Source organism: Monopterus albus, unplaced genomic scaffold, assembly GCF_001952655.1.
Source record: "Monopterus albus unplaced genomic scaffold, M_albus_1.0 scaffold38.1, whole genome shotgun sequence".
In the NCBI taxonomy this organism is placed as follows: domain Eukaryota; kingdom Metazoa; phylum Chordata; class Actinopteri; order Synbranchiformes; family Synbranchidae; genus Monopterus; species Monopterus albus.
Window position 1 is genome coordinate 2,521,518 of NW_018127918.1, and position 21,552 is coordinate 2,543,069.

At 38.4% G+C, this 21,552-nt stretch overlaps 2 protein-coding genes across 5 annotated transcripts in view; both read left to right on the top strand.

The window, feature by feature from the left end:
- rad51d (RAD51 paralog D) overlaps positions 1-21,552 on the top strand; it is a 477,561-nt gene that overhangs the window by 116,489 nt on the left and 339,520 nt on the right. The gene's annotated exons all lie outside the window — the stretch shown is intronic.
- The window catches only part of doc2b (double C2-like domains, beta), a 116,874-nt gene that overhangs the window by 80,477 nt on the left and 14,845 nt on the right, over positions 1-21,552 (top strand). For both annotated transcript variants that reach the window (XM_020598604.1, XM_020598605.1), the window contains 3 exons: positions 3,270-3,344; positions 12,874-12,983; positions 16,394-16,520. In XM_020598604.1, the coding sequence (XP_020454260.1) occupies positions 3,270-3,344; positions 12,874-12,983; positions 16,394-16,520 (312 nt within the window). The remainder of the gene's footprint in view (positions 1-3,269; positions 3,345-12,873; positions 12,984-16,393; positions 16,521-21,552) is intronic.

Sequence of the window (21,552 nt, forward strand, 5' to 3'; positions counted from 1 at the left end):
GTGCTGGGCTTTGAGCCAAGCTCTGCTATAAGTCTGATCATTGTGGGTGAATAAACATCATGTTTGTTTTGTTTTTCTCTCTTTGGTCTATTAAACAACCATAAAGATGAGAAACAATTAAAATAATGTCACTATAAAGAATTTTCTTTTTTTTTCAGGCCAGTTTTCAGTGATGTGAAATCGTGATTATTTTCCAGAGGAGGAATGAAATTTTTGCATTATGAAATCATGAAGCCTTGGGGTTTAAAAGCCTTATTATCCATTATTCTGTGTATAAATAAGTATGTTTAATTATTCAGCAAGTCTGTTTTTCTCTGTGCTAAGCAGCATAATGAATGATCACATTTTAAAGAGCTGGAATGATGGAGGTTTGGGATAGATCAGGGTGTGATGGCCTCCTCTGCTGTCAAATTATTAAACTCTAGCTCCCTGCTGTCGGGAGCAAGCGGTGTTGAAACTGTGCCTGTTGTGACGGTGCACCCAGGTGTTGAACCCCTGCGCAGTGCTATGCTGCCATCGTAGGGAGCATTACTATGCTAAATGAATATAGCTGTGCTAAAGCTAAGCTAGATACCTCCTGCTATGTTTAAAACACAATCCTGCTGTTCTGAAACATCCAGCTGAAGTCTCTGGGGCTGAAAGAGCAGGTTCCTCTCCTTCCCATTCAGGATCACACTCTGGTTACTATACCTCTATATACTGTTGTGTGTTTACAACTGCAGCCATTACACAAGATAAAGATCAACCTTAGGATACTTGCATTATTCATTAGCTACTATTCTGATTGGCTGGGGGTGAGCGTAAGTCATAATCAAAATAAGTGCTCATGAATAATATACATTTTGTGTTAATAACCAATGAAACAGCTGCTAGAGGTGAATGAATAATCAGAATAATTTAATCTGTTTGATAAAATGGGTTTAGAGAAATCTGAATAACTTTGGGTGAATAAAATGTCATAGATTAGTTTAAAATACACTTGGTATTTATAAAACTTGATCAGAAGAACCAGCTCTTTAAGGCCTAAGATAAATGCAGACCATTTGCTATCAGCAGAAAAACTAGAAGTCAGTGTATTAAGTCCTCAGGTAAAGAAAGGTGCAGAGGTTGTAAATATTGCAACATTACCTGATATTTTTTCTAATACTTGTGATGAAATATCAAATATTTATAAAATATGAATTTTTTTTTACCACTGCATACAAACATTTTTAATATGTTATGGTATGCACTGTAGGCCAAAAAGCCTCCTCCTAATCCTCACTCAGTTAGATTATAAAAAGCAAACATTCGAGATGGTTCAGCAACAAACTAAGATACTGCAGCTCACATTCCTCAGTCTGTTGTGCCAGCCCTGAGAATCAGGACTCGGTATATTCCTCCAGTATTCAGCACCAACATAGGAGGCAAAGATGCCAATTAGTCCCTGACAGGAACTTTAATAGGCCAGAATGTTATGCAGTAAACTCATAAAAAGATTGTATACAGTGTTGGCCATATCGTTCACTTTTTCCTAGGTGAGATCTAATGTCATGCTGAATGTTAGTCCTATGATCACAGCAGCTTTGCAGCATCTTCCTGTCAGCTGTTGATTCTATCATCATACTAATACATGGAGCTGCTGAACAGGCGGATTGAGGAAACACCTCAAAATCAAATTTCAACAGTTTTTTTTAAGTGAATATCTCAGAAATATAACAGCTCTTCCATCTTATGTCCTCTGATCTGTAAATGTGCTGTTTTGTGTTGCAATAATAGAAAACAAAAGAAAAGGAAAAAGAAAAATGACCACTCCAAGAAACATTTTCTTTTTAAAATAGTGGCTTATAGGTCATGTGATATCTTGTGAAGTTTTAGATGATTTATGTAAAGGATAATACCCCGTAATGATTGTAATCTAAGATATAGGAAATGAGAACCTGCTCATACCACAGCCATGTGCCATCAAAAATATAATATGTAATTGAATAAAGGAGTTAAGCAAATTGAAACAAGGCATCGTCATATGAAATGTGAACAAAATCATTTAAAAGCACCTTGTGTGGAACGTACAGTATATTCTGACTTTTCAAAAAATCTGATCAGGAAATCGATCATTCAGTTTTCCCAGCAGCATTTGGTTTGAGGTCTTCTGTTTGTTCTCCCTGTGTTACACCCTGGAAACCCTTCAGGTCCTTTCTTTCTCTAGGCAAGAACCCTCATGGTGTTGTTTTATTCAGTCACCTTATGAGTGACCTTTACTTCCTGATCCCTCTATGAGGCTCATTGATTTGCTTTTTGAAGATTTTTTTTTTTTTTTTTTTAAATAGTGCCTTTATTCACTTCAGTATTCAGGGCGATAGGGGGAGTCTTTTCAGATGAGATGGTACTGTACTGAATATCTCAAACATCTGCATCAAATGTTCTGCACACTGTGTATATTCTTGGTATTATATTGGATTCTTGGTGTCTTACACACATGCAGAAGGCCACTCACCTACAGTAGAGCCTTGGTCTGTCAGAGGTTTCTTTTGTTAAAGGGAGTTTTTCCTCTCTACTGTCACCAAGTGCATCCTCAAGGGGGAATTTGTTGGGTTTTTCTCTATAATACTCAAAACTTTATTATGTAAAGTGTCATGAGATTATTGTTGTTGTGAATTGGCAATATACAAATAAAATTGAATAGAAATTCAGTAGTACATTATGACATTTTTAGCTGTTCTTCATTAGACAAGTCAATATCATATCCACATTCAATTGTACACTGGAAAACATAGCCCGACATATGTTATAATGTCAACACAATATTGTTTAGGTGGGAACAGTTTTACCTGCAGTGCTGGCTGGGTTCTAGAACAGGTTCTAGATTGTCAGGAAACTTGATGTGAATATTCACATCCGAACAGATTTTCATATTTTAAATTTGATGATGACACTCATGGTCCACAAATATGGTCCATTCTAATGTTTTGGTGACCTGCTGACCTTTCCTCTTACACCACAAGCATCAGCCAGTGTTCTAATACAAAAGTCTGTTTAACTTTTACTGAGCTCATCATGGTCACCAGATGCTGAACCTTTTGCAGTTTACACTTTGTAAGTTTTCCTTCAGCACTACTCTCAGAACAAATTGTCAGCTTTTTATGATGTCAGAGGTTAAATCTTTTTTGGGGGGGGTGACTCCCTGACCTTTCCATATTACAAGGTCTAATTAACATAGCTGCTGAATCGTCTATGAATTATTCAAACAGTTTTAGAGGAACTTGTGTATCTCTGTGTTTCATCCCCAGGGGCTCAAGCCGATGGACCACAATGGGCTGTCAGACCCCTATGTCAAGTTACACTTACTGCCCGGAGCCAGCAAGGTATGTACCATGTTAATAATAAATCTAATAAATAAAAATGACTAGACAGGACCAGGCTAGTTGTTTTACCTGCCTCCAATCTTCATGCCAATCTAAGCTAACCATATTCTGACTGCAGCTCCAGTGCTTAACACAAAAACATAACAGTGGATCCGGCCCATCTCATTCATGGAATGACACAAATACACATACTTTCCAAAGTATTTAACTTTTCCTTTAAGTCATAATCACACAAAACACAAAGCAAGAGTCAACAGAAAGTTGTAAAGGCTGTGAGAATGAGCGTTCCCTGCTTTCAAAGACACACTGCAATTTTAATGTCTGGCTGTGTGTAGATTAAATTCTTTAACGTTGTTTAAATGACCTTTGATGGGTTAACAAAGATCCCTGAAGACTGGGTTTTCAGGGATCCACATATTTTCTATGAAGCACTTCTTGTGGTTTTCTTAAGGCTCTAAAATAGACCCACATGGGGAGAACGCTAATAATCTATTTCATGATTCAAGGAGCACCACAGTGAGGGAATGTCAGCGCAAATCTTCATCAGTGTAAACAACATTAACTGACTGGCCTAATATAGCCACTTACCAATGATGTGTCTCACTTGCCTCTTATCATCATACTGTGAGTCAGTTTTGGCCTGTTCAATATCACAAGTGGACACACTTGAAGAGATGTGATTTATTATCTCTTGTATAAGAGCTATTAGAGCTCTCATGGGCCTCCACATGTCAGACCCCAGTCATTATACACATATGAGACAAAAGATGGGCATGTATGTTATGTTTCTCAATACTAAATGACTCAGTGGTTGTTTTCCAGAAGAAAGTAAAATCTTTTCGCTTGCGTCTGATAGCCGGCCTTGAGATTGATTTAATCCTTTCATTAAAGTCCTTTAATGCAGATCCTGTGAATGAGTACATTCCACAAAAGCAGCTTATTGAAAGATAAAGCTGTGCAATTATCCATCTATCTGACTCACATCTCCCTTTCTTCCAATACCTTTTCACACTCATCTCATTTGTTCTTTTGATCTATGTAATTGTTCAGCGCCTGCTCTTGCCAAAAAACTTTAGCTTTGACTTCAGACCTCTGCTACTTGTGTAGTTATGCCTGACAGGTTATGTTTTTTATGTATTTAATATAATTCTAAAAAATGTGATTTACTCATTTGTCTACTCATGGTGTATGATTTACAGTGGGTCATTATAGAAACATTAACAGATGTTAATATTGAAAGAAGGTCCATGCAAAGCTACAGAGCTGAGGGAACAGATCAGCAAACCGTGCACACAGGTTCAACTGTTTTTGTTAAAAGCATTGTAACAAATAGTAGCTGAATCTGAAGGTAGATATTTGGCCTAGTAAATGATTTTAGTATGTTTTAAATATGATCATAAATTCTTAGTATTTGTATTTCTTATTATTTTATTATAGTTCTTATTATTTTAGTTTGGTGTTATTATTTTAGTTCAGCAAAGTGGGCTGGCATGCACTGGCACGCCATAACCGCACTTCTACATTTTACTTCTACAGCAGTTCTCACAAGCTGCCGGCGGTACTCTTTGCTCATTTGAGGAGCATTGTGTCTTGCCTGGATAGTGCCAAAAGCAGATGATGGGAGCAGGGGGCAGTGACAAGAAGCTGCAGTTAGGACAAACAGTTTAGGTGCATTCTGCCAGCTACAGTGTGGGAGCCAGATGGGGACAGCTCCTTCAAAAAGAGGCCTAAGCTCTCCCAGAAGCAGCAACAAATGTTTTAAGGTTTACTTGCACAATTAAGGTTGCAGTGTACTTCGAACTGAGGCAATAGTCATGCCCTGAGGCAACATACATGCCCATGAGGGGAATAGGGGGACTATTCTTCCCATTTCAAGCACTGGTTGGGTTATATTCAGAAACACTCTTATTACCTGATCTGTCTTTGGTCACAGCACAAATGGCACTGACTTGAATAAATTACTGACTGCTTCTTGTACATAGACACTGATGGTGCTTGGTTGTGGCATAGCGTGTTCTCCTGGAATTAAAAAATGGACTAATTAGTGACGATGCAAGGACAGAGTTGTGATTATTAGCATCAGAACATGTAATTAACCATTCAGTAAATAAGAAAGCCCAGGGGCTGATGACTGTAATGAAACAGTACGCTAATAAATATCACACCACTCAAAGACTAGGCCCATAAAACAAATCAGCAGCCTGCCTACTGCTAGTCTGAATTGGATAGCTCCTCCTACATAATTGCTTGAGTTAAGTAGAATCTAGATATCATCTGTGATCATATCTATTCAACAGAGGGGGTCAAGAGCATAATTTTCAGCAACTAGTGACCAGATTGTTGTGTATCTTCTGACAGTGAAATAAATGTTTTGATGCTTTCAGTAAAATCTGCGTATTATTGCTGAAAGACTCATCCTGCAGAGATATAGGGGGAAATACTATATACTCTGATTTGGTCACTACCATTTAAGGCTAAAAATACTCTAAACCTTTGAAAGAAAATGACACATAATCATGTAAGTGGTGATTTATCACTTTATTTGTTCTAAATGATAATTCTATGTAATTTACCACAAGATAATTGCTATTGTCTTCACAATATTATGTGTAGCTGTTGGCAGGATTAACCCAGCTTTTAATTATGATTCATTCATTGTTTTGGATTATTAAATCACATGTCATTATTCTGTGATAAAACAACATTCAAACATCTGTCCAGTCTGGGGGAAAAACACCTACTCATTAATTAAACCACTGTTTATTCAATGTGCAAAAGAAATAAAAAACAGTTTATTGCTTTAAAAGGAGGTATACTGTACATGCAGGAATTATGTTTTCCCAGAGTTGGCACAGTGAGGTTGCCAGGTTTGGTGCCATCATGCAAAACCTAACAATTAAATAAAAACCTTAAGGTACTGACTGTACCTGGCAACCTGTATTATACACAGAGATAAGCAACTGTTGTTCTTTGGGAAATAATTGTAGCATACAACAGTACACGAAAAGTGTTTTCCTACATCTCTGTTTGTGAGATTGTAGTGAGCTGCAGAGGTGCTGGCAGGTTCATTAGTTTGATCGGAGCCAGGCTCACTGTTTCCCCCTGCTTCCAGTCTTTATGCTAAGCTAGGCTAAACCCATTCCAACTCTAGCTTCATATTTAAAGGGGAACTCTCAATTTCACACATCAAACTCTTTTTATAGATCTTGTGCAGTGTTGCTTAACTGTATATATGTGTGAAATCTTAGAGATGTCCTGAAGTGATGATGTTTGTGGTGACATCAGCTGGAAAACTTATTTAATATTAAAGTGTTTACAGAGAAGAGTACTTGTTTTTTTTGGACTTCCCTGCAGCAGTATATGTAGGATTTCATTGTTATCATCATTCACCACTTAATTTTTCACAGACTGATAGATGTCAAATTGAAAACTTTTAATTATTTATAACAAGGCTATTCAGCTACAATTCCAGGAAGTACTGTCACTCAAGATCCTCCCCAGTAGAGACCCAGGCTATTACACATCCACATTTCCTTAGTGCCTTCACAAAAAAATGTTTTTTCCTCACACATTTAGAGTTATAAAATTATTATATTGCTGCATTTGCTGCTTAAAGTGCCTTAGATTTTATGCTTCTTATTTATCTACTTTATATTTCATTTGTATTCTGTGGCATTTACGTGGACGGCAAAGTAAGAATTTCATTGTACAGGGAAACACGTTTCCTAACTGTGCATATGACAAATAAACACTTTGAACTCAAACTTTGAACTATCTGTCTAAAAATGATCCCCACAGACTCAGAGCACAGAAGATTTACTGGCCTTGCTAGATTTGTAGAAGAGAGGCAGAATAAAGGTGTTTGTGTGTCCACTCATTTTTGAGCACTTGATTTCAGTGTCAGTGTTTCTGAGTTTGTTTGTTTTTCGCACTCTGCATGACCTGATCACCTGTCTGCTAGACTGCTCTCACCTGATTGACACACTTGATTTCAGTGTCAATGTTTCTGAGTTTGTTTGTTTTTCGCACTCTGCATGACCTGATCACCTGTCTGCTAGACTGCTCTCACCTGATTGACACAGCAACTGAAGGACTCACACAGCTCTGCTGAGCTGGCCATGCCACATCTGTTAAAAATAAAAGTCGGTCTGAATAAGACTTATAACTATCTAAATGTGAAACACTTTGTGGTCACAGAGAGAAACCTGTTGGGGTCAGGGCCAGGAATGGAGTCTGCCAGTTGGTGACCCTTATCTACATCAATCAGTTTGGTTTGCTCCACCTGCCATCTGCTGCTCCTACTAGCTCTCGATCTCATCCCAGCTGACACATAATGCTTCGCCTCTCATGGCATTACAATCAACTTTTGTTCCCATTTTAAAAAGACTTAGTTTAAATGCCATTTCTAAGTTAATTTAAATTTACTTTTAAAACCTTTTGAACAGTATGCAAATATTTTCACAATCCATGACAAATATTTAGCTTTTCATGAAAAGCCTGGTTTATGCATCATGCTCAGATGAGATCATTTGTCTGTCTCATAGACTACCACTGTTACATTTTTTCACATGATTTTGATGATTTGAGTTTGTGTTAGGAGTTTTCCAACCCTGACCCAACAAGTGCTCCAATCTAAACAATTTCTCTACCTTAGAATATGACCCAGATAATCATTCCAGTTATCCAAACCTTTGACATTATAGTAACAATCACACACTCCATATGACCGTTCCACTGGTGTACAGGACCTTCAGGGTCATGGAAACAAAAATGGGACCGTCACAGTTTTGTTATATTCACAATAATAAACAACTTGGTTAGGTTCAGAAAAACATTGTGGTTATAGGTGTAAAACAGTCATGGACTAAAAACATATTTAACATGAGAGCTGAATCATGGTTTCTTGTTGGAAAATCCTATGTTTTTATGTCGTAATTGTTCACCTAACTGTAGCAATAAACTGTTGGTCATCATAACATGCTAACATAAACAATGGACTAGTTCTTTTACAGGAGAATAGTCCTTGACTGTCACTACTAAAGCCAACTACCCTCTTGCTTTCGAGAGCATGTACAGTATTTACAGCAGTGTCGTGGATTATTTGACAGATAAATGAAATAAAATTCTCCATTGAGGCATGTGGCTCATAGGCTTTGTCTCAATGGGAGACCTTTGCAGATTCCTGCCATTAAAACAAGATTCTGTCACCTTCTCCCCTGCTCTTACATTTTCCCAGTTTGATCTCAGAATAATCATTTGGTTCGGTCTAACAGCCTCATTAAGACCCACTAAAGAGGTCATAAGTTCTGCTTGCACTCTAATTAGAAGTGAAGTTTCACGGTCTGCTGCAATGCCACATCACACTTTAATCTCCCATGAGACCACAATCAAACAATGAAATGCCTGTAATTATTCCAGATTAAATTGCTGATTACTGACAGGGATTAAATTCAACAAAATCATGATGTTTTTACAGGACCACAAGGTGCTTAGCAGTTGACATTTTTAGCCTACAGTAGCTACTGTATAGCAAATAACTAAACCATTTATGCTTTTAATAGCTCAGCTGTTTAACATGGTGTTGATAAAAAGAAGATGCAGGCAGGAGTTATACATTCAGCAGCTGATAAAGTGGTAACATTTTACTTTATTGTGTTGATTTGAAGAAGTTAATGTAAATCTGTGAGTTTAGGGAGAATGACATTTATTCCTCACTAGCTAGACTCCACCACTGTTTTGTCTTGTGCAATAAACTAAGATAAAAATCATGTTTTTCGGAGCTTGGAATAAACAGAAAATCAGTGCTAAAATGTGATTGTGCAAACAGACTGACTTGCACAAACGGCTCCTTCTTAGATTGGTTTTAAATTAAATCACTCCTTGAAGTAAATTTTATAAGGATAAATTGATAGTTTTATAGCCTAAACCAATATCACAAACACAACACTGAAGGTGGACTATAAAAGGAAAAGGTTATATGGATCTTTGTAAACCATGTTTGGTTATTATGTTTTCTGTCTTGCAGTACTGTACCCACTGGTCATGATGAGTGGTGCAGCACGGGTGTGAACGTGACACCCACCAAGTGTAACCACTTGCATAGTCAGCCACCATCGTAGCTTTTAATTTTGTAATACCTTTTGAACACCTCAGCTTTATACTGCATTTCAAAATGTGCTCACCTTACTGTAATATGCAACACGCTTGTGCGCTGCTGGTGTGAAATTTAACATTACTAGTCTGACAGTAAAAGCTATTCCCATTTGGTGTGTCACTTTAAGATGAATTACAAACCTGATCTATTGTTTAAATAGGTTCTCCTGTTATGCAGTTTAATACAGTACATGCTGACTGTCATTTTTACCATTTAAAAACTGAGTTTCAAACAAAGCACAATTTCTTACTTGACTTGTTTTTACATTAACACGTCATTTTAATGAGATGCAAGTGTCAAACACGATTTTCATTTTTTCAGCAATTTTAGGATGGTTAATTTAAAGTTGTTTTTTTTAAACGAGCTGCTGTGATTTACTGTAAATTAGGTTATTGAATAGTCGGGAACTGCAGTGTTTGCACCTGCAGCTCAATAAATCTCCCTCTGTGTGTTTGTGTTTCAGCCCCACTCTCTCCCCATCTGCTACAGGTGACACCAGTTGCTCATTTCTAGCACCGGTAGTGATGACTTATTCCTCTTTTAATACATGATGAGTGCTACATGTGCAAAAAAACTCCATCTTTATGACAGGTTTACTCTTTATCCATTAAATCTGCTGCTTTCATTGCCCTAGTTAAACCAGCATTTCACTCTGACATTGTCATTTCAGGGATCTGAACCGTTCAAGGCTTTGTAACCCTTTAATTAAATACTTGCTGCGTCATACCTTCTAGTCAACCTGCTTCACTGTGACTGACATCCCTGCCCACAAGTACCTGTCATCTGACTGCTCTGTAATTCAACTGATCAGTTCTCTTGCTCTTTACCGTCTTGCCAACAATCCACTCAGATGCTGCCAAGCAGGACATTTTAAAGAAGAAGGTGTTCCTCCTCCAGTTGGCCAACACACTGACCTTCACATTTGATGGGAACACTGGTTTAGCCAGTGCATTAGCTGAATGAATAGGTACAATACAATATCACATGCTGACTTATTTATAGAGATATTACATTACATTACAGCATGTTAAGGTTTTTGTTTGCGTTCTTTTTTATGTGAAGGAAGCTCCTTTTAATATTCAACACAGCTGTACCGTTCAATTATGTTCTTGTGCAGTCATCTGTTTTTCCTTTGTGTTTAAGTTTCATCCATATAGAGCATATATCTTTATTTGTGTCTGGGTTGGAGTCACTGAAATGAAGTTGGCCTTAGGATGAGACCTGTAATTGCACACTAATTACACATGGCAAATTTTTAGAACTAAGTTAATATATGCAGTTTGACTCTTTTAAGGCAACACACCAAACTAAATCAATTGAAATTAATTAATCCCTATTTGCATTTTTGCCTTTATACCATGTCAGTGGGCTCTCTGGTGAGCTCTGGATACGACTGATCTAGTCTGATTTCAGAAGCTATGGAGGGCTGGGTCTGGTCAGTACTTGCATGGGAGACTGCTGGGTTGAGCATTGGCTAGTAACCTGCCCGTCAAGCCCCTACCTCTACGAGAAATGCCAATCACTTGCCACTCGATGTGCCAGTGGTCCTACCACCATCATATGTGTTAGTAGATGGTTTAAAGGCATTGAAAGGGGAGATGTCATGGGACACTAGGATTGCATTTTTGGACTCCTGGGTCACCAGCACCAACCTGAATGAATTTTAATGCACTATATGAACTGGAATACTGTACATTGTTTCTATGAATATGTCCAGTGCTTAATGCACTACTCTAAATGTTTTAAAAGTTGAGGGAGACATTTTTCTCTGACAAGATCAAAAACCTTGAAACACTTGTAGTCTAAAAGAGAGGGATGGAAGATGAAAAGTTATTTGCATTTTTATGCAAAAATAAGTCTTAAAAGCAGCATCATTTTAAGCCCTCTGTGTGTGTGTGTGTGTGTGTGTGTGTGTGTGTGTCTGTGTGTCTGTGTGTGTGTGTGTGTGTGTCCGTTTGTGTGTGACTTTACTTGCAAGCATGTTCAACACCCATCCTATGGGAATCAATCACTGACTGAGACAGAAGCAATCAGCAAGAGCCTCATTGCATCATCAGACTTGCAAAGAATCGGCACCAGCTAATTGATTAAATTCAACAGAATCGTTCATCCTCACCCAGGACTCAAAACAGTGTCATCATCCTCATCTTGTCATGTTTGGTGGCATGCTCAGAGGATTTCCCTGCACATTATATTGATAATGTCATGATGTCACATGTCACAGTAGTTTTCATCACGTTGCTAGTTTACAGCTGATGCAACTCTGATGAAGTAAGTCAGTGAGGATGCTATGCAACAGTCTGGTGAGAATTTAAACCAGTGGAGTTCCCTTTAAAGGTTGTCTATTCCAGTATTAGTGTCATGATTGAATGTCTTTAGCCTGACATATTGTGCAGTGTTAGGCTCTGCAATTAACATTTCCTCACTACACTTTTAGATTGTTTTTGTTTGCTTGTTTGTTTTACTTCATTTGAAGGCTTTTGAAATGATTTAACTTTTTTAAGAAACAGATTCACTTTGCTTTCTCTCTGAGTGTGATAAGAGATGATCAATGTCAATTTCACGTCTACGAGATGAGTTCAAGTCAGAATGTGTTTAACCTAGTTTAGAATAAACAAGGGGGATTAGCAAACCTGCTCTGTTCAAAGTTAAAATCTACTCTGTGACTAACAAAAACACTAAATCTCACAAATTACACATACAGTAAAAGTAATTAGTCATGTGTTTTAGTGGGGTAACATTCTATAGATATCTAGGGATGAGCAGCTTTCTAGACTGTACTGACTGTGCTGTAACTGACAGCCTGCACTTTACCAGAAATGCTTGGTGGGGAGATAAACTGGTGCTCATCAAGAAAGAGTTTCAGCACATAACTAACATGATTCCTGTTTAGTTGCTGTGTTGCAGCTTGGCTTAAGCAAAAAAAAAAGTATTTTTAACATTGTGAATTTAATGTCTAATGAAGGCCTGTGACTGGAAGAATGTTTTCTGAAAAATGTTGTGATGACAAACAGCCTGAGTAAAAACTGAGCTCATCTAAGTAACTTGTTGGACACATTTTTGTTTTCCATCCACTTCCTGCATTGCTTTGATTGTCATTCTCACTTCAAGGCAGTCTGCTGTTTATATTTCATTACTGACAGAGTTCAGTGTGCAGCAGTGCGATTGTGTTTGCATGTGTGCCACCAAACAACAATGCGCTGACAAATATTCACCAGCACAGAAAGGCTTTGTACACTTACAGATATGTTTATGACAGCATTTCAATGAAACTCCCCCCTGAGGGATGAGCTCTCTTGAACTGTCAGAGGGTGCCCGTAGTTAGTCAGTTGTGATGTTCAGTTCTGTTCGCCAACTGCACTTTTTGTCTTTCAGGCTAATAAACTTAGAACTAAGACTCTGCGCAACACACTCAACCCTGTCTGGAGTGAGACCCTGACCTACTATGGCATCACTGATGAAGATATGGTCCGCAAAACGCTCAGGTACTCTTAACTTTAAGCCCCATGTGTACCCAGAATGGAGAGAAAGAAAAGTAATGGAAGGGGGAAGACTAAAGGAGTGACAGAAAAGGAAGGAAGGAAGGAAATAAAGATGGCAATAAATGGAAAAGGGTAAGTACTGTAGAAATGAAAGGGAAGGGGAGAAGGAAATGAACAGAATGAAGGGAAGCAAAAGAAAGAAGATGAAAGCAATAGAAAAGGAGGGGATGGATTGGAGGAAATGAAGGATGGAGGAAAGAAGGAAAGAAGGAAAAAAACTGATGGAAAAGAGAAGGACATGATAGCAAGGGAGAGGACGTAAGGAAGGAAGGAAGGACACTGGATAATAATAATAATAAAGAAAATTCCTGTTCTTGTTTTGGTATGCTTTAGTCTGAGTGGCTGTAGATCTGTTTTGAAGGGGTTTGGAAAGTCATTTTCAAGGAGCAGTGATGTTTGACTGCTCCTTTTCTTCCTGGCTCCTGAAGTAAATCACTGCATTACAGCCCCCATTTGGCAACAGCCATTTTACCCAGAAATGACTGATGTTGTTATTTATCCTGCGTATTTCTTTTCACTACAATTTATGATGTGAGTTTATGTGGCAGGGCAAGCCTGAATGTGTGATAGCCCCCTATCAGAATAACAGTTAGGAAACCCTTTGTTTGTGTTATCTCCAAAAAGCACTCTTGTTTGGGTGACAGGACTTTGTGTTTGCTGGTTGTGTTTTTCTGCAACACCTGAGAATAGTTAGTCTGTTCTCAGAACAGGCATTTCAACTTTCTGTGTTAAGAATGTGACACTGTTACTGGGAAGTGTTACTTCACTGTTCTTTGCTCCTTTATTTTTATCAAAGTGTTAACACTGTGCAATCAAGTGGTCGAAGTAGGTTACATAATCATATGCATAATCATTTGTTAGCTGCAGTGTACATCCCAGTGATAGGTGGGCTGTATGCAGTGGAGGATTTTAGTTTGCTTTAGGGTTTCGATTTCCCCCATGCATCACAGAAACTGGTGTCTATGGCATAAAATTGTACATATTGGCAGTGATGGCGATTTTAGGCATTTTAAGTCAGCATCACTCTGTTGGTCTTTTGGCAGTTGGTCTTGACTGAAACATCCCAGAAAGTATCGGATGGAATACCATGACATTTTACAAAGACATACAGTATATGCTCCCAACAAGTGGATGAAACCTACTGACTCTGGTGACCTGATTCTTCCTGTAGCACCACCCACATATCAAAGTTATCACTTACAGTATCCTGTGAAATAGCTCAACATCTACTAAATGGATTAGCACAAATTTTTGTATAGAAATTCATGATCTCCAGGTGATGAATCCTTTACATTTGCACACCACTAGTGATGACAGCAATAATACAAAATTATGAAATGATCCTTAAGTATTAATTTGCTGTTCAGTGTACAATAAGTTATATAGTTAATAGTTCTATATAAAATTGTGAATGAGGTCCTATATACACTCAAATTCTGCTTAGGTAATTGTTTAGGTATCTGTACTTTACTTGAGTATTTTCATTTTGTGCTACTGTACATCATATTTTGACCTCACTATATTTCAGGCAAAAATATTGTATATTGTACTCACTACATTTATTTATTTTTCAAAATAAGGTTAATAAAAAAAATACAGTATGATCATAAAATGTATTGATCCTTGTGGTAAAATTCATACGCTACCCAGTAGTAATTCAAATCATAAGCACATAAGTTAAAATGAGCTCTTCCTTCATCAGCTGCAACATTAAATGTGACAGACACAATAATACATCAGTAATTATAATCAAAAAATATGATACATGTAAACTGTGCCATTTTACATAATGAGTGCTGTTACTTTTGGTACTTTAAGTATATTTTTACATTATTGTATTGCTGCTTTTACCTAAACAAACAATCTGAGTACCTCTTCCACTTTTCAGACTTGGCTGCAGCTTAGTAGCTAGTGAGCTAATTGTTGAATCACTAGTATTCAGTGGCAATCTTATCGACACTCTGCAAATCTACAGTATTGTTTTTGTTTTGCAGGGCAGGAAAATATTACTGTACTGTGATGGCACAGAATGCCATAACAACAGTGAAGGTCTCTACTATAGGCAGCATCCAGGAGGTGTGATCTAATGGGGACTTGTCTGTGCACAAGACAAAAAAAAAATCTATTTCTATAACAGTGCCTTGATTTACCATTTTCAAGAAACAATATGCAGTGAGAAAGGCCTCCATGTTTCCAAACAACACTACTCAATTCTTTTTTTAAATTGAAGTTTGAATTCAGCACCACCTGTCCCTGTAGAAGATAAGTTATTTTTTTTATCCATTGAGATTCATTGTGATTCTGATTAGGCTGCGTCCCATTCAAGCTACCATGCTAATAAATATTGCTCATGCCATGGGGTGCACAAAGGCTGCATGTTTTGTTCCATATTGCGGCTGATTATTCAGAGAATGCGCTTGAAACAGTGTTCCACCACATGAGCCCGATATAGTTATGAGGGTGAATCATGACATGTCAGAACTGTGAGTGCTTACATTGAGAGTTCTCTCTGCAATTACTGAAGACATAGGTCTGCTGAGAGCAGCATTATCTCACACCAATAATTGACTTTCATTATAAGTTTAATGAAATGGGGGAGAGGAATATGGATCCCCAGTCTGGAAAGTAAAACCTGAGACTGTAGAGTGTTTGTCCTCAGTGGTACTGAACTGAGAGCTGCTTTTCACCATCTGGTCACATCTTTTGTCAACAATTATACTCATTATTATAATAAATATTTTTATTGACTGTAGAGCACAGTGGCAAACATGCTGTAATAGATGATGCCATTCACTGACAAAAGGGTGGATACTGTGTTTATGTGTTTAGTGGAAAACATAAAAATGGGCCCATTATACAAATTAGTAAACAGGCTGCATTAAGTAAATAAGATGAGCACAGGATGTGTTCAAGTTCAAGTTGTGACTTTGTTTTAAATTACTTTGACATGATCAGGAACCATGCCATTTTTCAATCATCAGAAATGTCTCTCCACTTCTTCTCATCAGAGGTTTCCATTTTGAGTCTTTTGATCCAAACATGACTGAATGCTTCCAAAAGCATAATTATCTCATCATTTTCTGTCAGACTGACTGAGCCTGACAAAAATTTTATGAACTACTTCTCTGCAGGACTGAGTTCAATTCAGTGTGGTGAGCCCAATGGCCTTAGATAGTCGATGGGCGTAGCTCTATAGTCAAGTGAAGATTTTGGTGAGAATTGAATCCCCGTCATAGAGGATGATGGGTTCCAGGTGGAAAATGACTAGTTTTATGCTTCCTGCCAAACAAAACCTTAACATGAACGTCACTTCACTCTGTCCTCCTCTGTCTGCTCTGTCCTTCTGCTTCCAGGATTTCAGTGTGTGATGAGGACAAATTCCGCCACAATGAGTTCATCGGGGAAACACGAATCCCCCTTAAGAAGCTGAAGCCCAACCAAATCAAAAACTTCAACAACTGCCTGGAGAAACAGTTACCTGTAAGTCTGCTGTGCCACACATATACATGGAGTTTTTGATGTTACTGTAAAGATGTGATTTTGTGATTGTTCTAGATTTTAAACTGAATAACTAAAAACAATATTGAAATTTGCTTTACAACATTTGTTACATTGACTCAAGTTTATCTTGCTTTCAACTCTGCTAGAGTTGAACATTGAACAACAGAGAAAATACCTAAACATGGTAGTGACTCCCATTTTTTTATGCAAACCACATTTAATCTGAGAATATTCTGTAAAACCTTGGATTTAACATTTCCTGTGTAGTTTATATAAACTGTTACCTCACAAAATATCCAGGGTGATTTTGTTTTTCTTCACTGGGGGAGACAACATGGCAGCTACTGATGGTCAGCAAGCCTCTAGCTTTCCCATATGACCACTGTATTTTTCACGTATCTGAAAGGTGTTTTAACCAGCTTGTTTTTTTTCAGGTCATGTACATAATGTTGCAGCACAGCAGTGTGATGTTAGCGCTGTCACCTCACAGCAAGAAGCTTCTAGGTTTGAGCCCAGGCCAACCCGTTGCCTTTCTGTGTGGAGTTTGCATGTTCTCCCTGTGCCTGTGTGGGTTCTCTCCGGGTGCTCCGGCTTCCTCCAACAGTCCAAAGACATGCAGCTTAAGTTGACTGGTGACTCTAAATTGCCCGTAGGAGTGAGTGTGGGTGTGTGTGGCTGTTTGTCTCTAAGTGTCCCCCCTGTAGTAGACTGGCAACCTGTCCAGGGTGGACCCTGCCTCCCGCCCAGTGTCGGCTGGGATTGGCTCCAGCCCCTCCGTGACCCTATTCAGGAATAAGCAGTATAGATAATGGATGGATGGATGGCTGGCTGGACAGATTAGAGCACTGGATTTTGAGCTCATGAGTGCAGTGTGGGAGTGGACCATGTGTTATGAGAGCACAGGAGTGGAGTGGAGTGTCATCGAACTGGGATTGGATATCCTTTTCAAATTGCCTACACAGTTTATGGTTTAAAAAAGAATAGTACAGTGTAATTCTGGAGCCATCCATATTTGGAGAATAGAACTCTGCCTTGTGTTTGGAGAGACAAATTCCTGTTGCTCCTCTCATATGCTTTGTTGTCTTTGTGGGAGTGTGAAATAGCATCCAAAAATACAAAATATGCTTTTGCAGAACTGGTATCAAACAGTCATGGTGGATTCACATTCTAAGCACTGATTTTGTCAAGGTTAATTTAATGTAAGAAGATGCTACACCTTCAAAATGACCATATTTTAAAGGTGTATGCTTGTTATCATTTGTCATACAATGATTAGAGAGTAAGTCCCAACTGAAATCACAAGATGGTGGTGGCGTTAAAAATCTCAATTTCTTTTTCTGTGTAAAATCATGACTAGTTTGCAGTTTACAATTTGCTATGTTACTTCTCTAAGCTTTTGATATATGACTCACAACTACTTTTATCCCTCTTCACCACTACAAGCGCATCCTGACAATGGAATAGCCTGCATGATATTTATAGCTGAATTTATAGCTTCACTGCGACTAAATGTGAAAATATTTAGCAAATTGAAGCTGAACATGTAGCTGAACCAGTGCCAACAGCAAAGAGTGGACGTGTTCACTCTGCTTTCATTCTTACTGTACCGGACATTGCAGTTCTTTTTGGTAAGGGTAAAGCAGGAAGAGATTTTTGTAGATCTGAAGGCTCAGACCATCATAGCATGCAGCGGCTTCTGGTGTACTGTAGCTGTAGAGCAGATGTTTTTGTCCAACTCAGCTGGTATTTCAGGGGTTGTCTGTTGTGTCTCAGTTTGGTTGTTTTATTATTTTAGATTATCTTATAGCAAAGCACAGTTTGGCTATTTTCACACAATGCTTCAAGGCAAAGTGAGGCCAAAAACCATTGTAGGTTACACAGAGCCAAGCAGAGCAGGAAGCTTCCTGCTCTGCTTGGCTCTTCACAAAGCAGATAAGGAGGTCTGTCTGAACACATGTTATTTTGCTGTGCTAGGGGGAATAGAGCACCAAACATTTGGTCATCTCATCCAGCACCTAGCAGTGCCTGTCATATTGATGGTTTTTTACTGAGAGGGGAGCATTTTCATTGGATTGTTTAGCTCATTAAAAAGTCAGTCAGCAAACAAAAATTTTACTTAGAGATGCACACAAAACAGCATTTAGATGTAACCTACTGTAAAAGTCTGAAAACATTTCTCTCAAATTTATGCTATTTTTATTTTGTCTTGTCAGCAGTAAATAACTGACATCACTGTGGCCACTGAGAATTTATAGAACATCTGGTCAAGTCAGAGTGCTGCTATGAATGTGCATTTAAATGTGTACTTGAAGGGAGAAAGCTTCGTATTTACTCAGACGCAGACTCAGGCACTTCCACTGTCACACTAGATGGTTGCCATAAAGATGAGAAGTCTGTACATGCTAGCGCAATGGCCTTTGAATAACAGATGAACTTTATATGTTTTGGTAAACTCAGGGTGTCTGGACAGGCCAATCCACCATTTCTATCTTCTATCTGATGTATATATCTGCCAGTCTTCACACTGGATCTGCCTCCAGCACTGGCACCAGTAGTAGGCAAGAGGGCCTGAACAGTGTGAGAGGAAGCAGCCTAATCTGGCAGTGAATCTTGGATTGCTGCCTCTGTGCAATACATTTCTCTATTCCCCCAGCTCAGTTAGGCAAAAAAAAGCTTAACTGTTAGTTATTACCACATATTTGTTGCTCACCCTGTTGCCATTGCCAAATTACCATTTTAGAAAATGTTGTAGGTTATAGTTCCTGTTTTGGATCACACTTTATATCACTACAGTGCATGAAATTGTTTTTTGTTTTTGTGCCTTGGAAGCGGAGCACCAGCAGTAACATTGCTGCTGTGATGAATGGTTCAATATGTCCCAGAAAAAGTTATGACATACAAGTGGTTGTACCTCAGAGTAACGATGTTAGTTCTATTCAAAACATTGATAAACAGCAAGATATTCTGGCAAGTAATGAAACTGTAAAAATATATACAGTCATAATATGCAGGATAATACCTAATGAAAATTATGACCTCTAATATTTTGTCTAGCATCACCACTGGGTCTAAACCATGGACTGTAAACAAAGATGGACAGGCTAGGAAGTGAAGCCTCTGTTACACCATCGCCCCTGATGGCTGGTTGAGGTAAAGGTCTTAAATCCCGCCTCCTTTATGTTAGTGAATGGGACATGAGCCAAAATAAAAACTCAAAAGTACAAAGTAAATTTTCCCAGAGGTCAATTCTCTGGTTTTTGGTAGATATCGCCACGCTAATGTGTCTAAAAGTGATAATATTTCTGGTAAGTTTGTTTTTAATACTTTATTTGATGACATAAAAAGCAGTAAACAATAAACTATTCAGAGTGAAACCCGGCAAATCATTTGCAAAAATAAGAGTTTATTTTAAGTTAGTGTGGCCATTAGAATAAATTTGGGTACCTATTCTTGCATTTCCCAGCCTAGAGTCTTGGCAGGGGAAAGGCAATTTACCTGCATTTGTGATAAAGGTGGTCTGAGCAGGTGTTACCACAATTGCTATTTTGAATCAAAATGGGCACTAAAATTGCACTGTGCTTAATCAGAATAAGCATGTCCTCAAATGTGCCCCCACCCCACCTCCACCTTCAGCGAACACACATTTATTCATGACAAGAAAACACGAAGACCAAACACATTAAAAAAAAAGACATGGAAAGACAGGAAAATTCCCAGTTAAGCCTCTGAGCACCAGGTCCTCTTATCTGATGCTACCTACTTTGTTATCAGCGTTGCTTTCTCTGTTCTCTCTCTATGGGATATGATTGTGTTTGAATGCCAGTGCCCTGTAAGCCATGATTTCTTCTCTTGAATCAGCACAATAGTCAGCACCCAGCAGGTCTCTGAGAGGTGTTGATCTGTGGGATCCTACCAGGACATTGGCAGGAAATGCATTTTGGCCTAGCTTTCTGTTACACACATTTACAGCCTTATATCCTGAGTTGCCGATGCATTGTTTAGTCATAACATGTGGCACAGGAAAACACCCGCGCTCCTCTGTGCATGGCAAAATTTTGTATTGTTAGGTTTTAGTAAGGAGATAAGCAAAGACAGAGACACTTGTGGTAGTTAATGGAGGTTTTCTGATTTGAATTGTTTAAAAGTTTGAAATGTTAAGTTGATTACTGGCTCAGCAACCTGAATCAATTAGTCAATGGAAAGCTCCCCTTGTTCTTAAGATTTTACCAGACCTTTTTCCTGGTAATATCTGTGTTTCCTTGGTAACCCCTAAGGGAATGAGCAGAGCTGTGTTTACACAGACTTTCACTCAGCGTGGAAAAACACAGCTGTTCTCATCTATTAGAAATAGGATAAGTACATTTGTGCAGCAAGGGGAGCCACTGAGGGGTTGTCTGAAACAACGCAGCACTGTGAGACAAAAAAGAATGTGTTCTGCAACACAATGTGATGTCATGTGGCAAGGCACTACAATGGTCAATCCCATACATGCAAGCCTGCAATCCTGATAGACTTTGTTATGTGAATGCCGTATTTCTGCTATTTACCGGAATGTCGCAACCAAAGAAAAAGGAGTAGTTGTAAAATCCTATCTTTGAGTATTACAACTAACACAGCCCCTTGCAGTGTTTTAACACAGAGCAAGTATCAGTATGAATCCAGCCTAATATCTGGAACACATATCTGACTAATATCTGGTTTGCTACCAGCTTTGTTGTCAGTCTTAGAAAACAATGAAGTAGGCAGTAGGAGTGATGTATACCTCAGTTATTCAGCAAAGCAGCTACATTCTTTTAGAACAATGTTCAGACAGTCACATCAAAAGTGTCCAGTTATACTGTGCCTATACTGTGCCTTAAATTCAATTAATGGATATAATTGTAATTGAGTTTCCCCCCAGGCAATAGTCCAATTAGCTGAAAAATATTAAGCAAACACTACTGCACAGCAGCGTGTTTACGTGAGCTGATTTTATGTTTGAGTAGAGTGATGGAAAGAGGAAGAGGAGGCT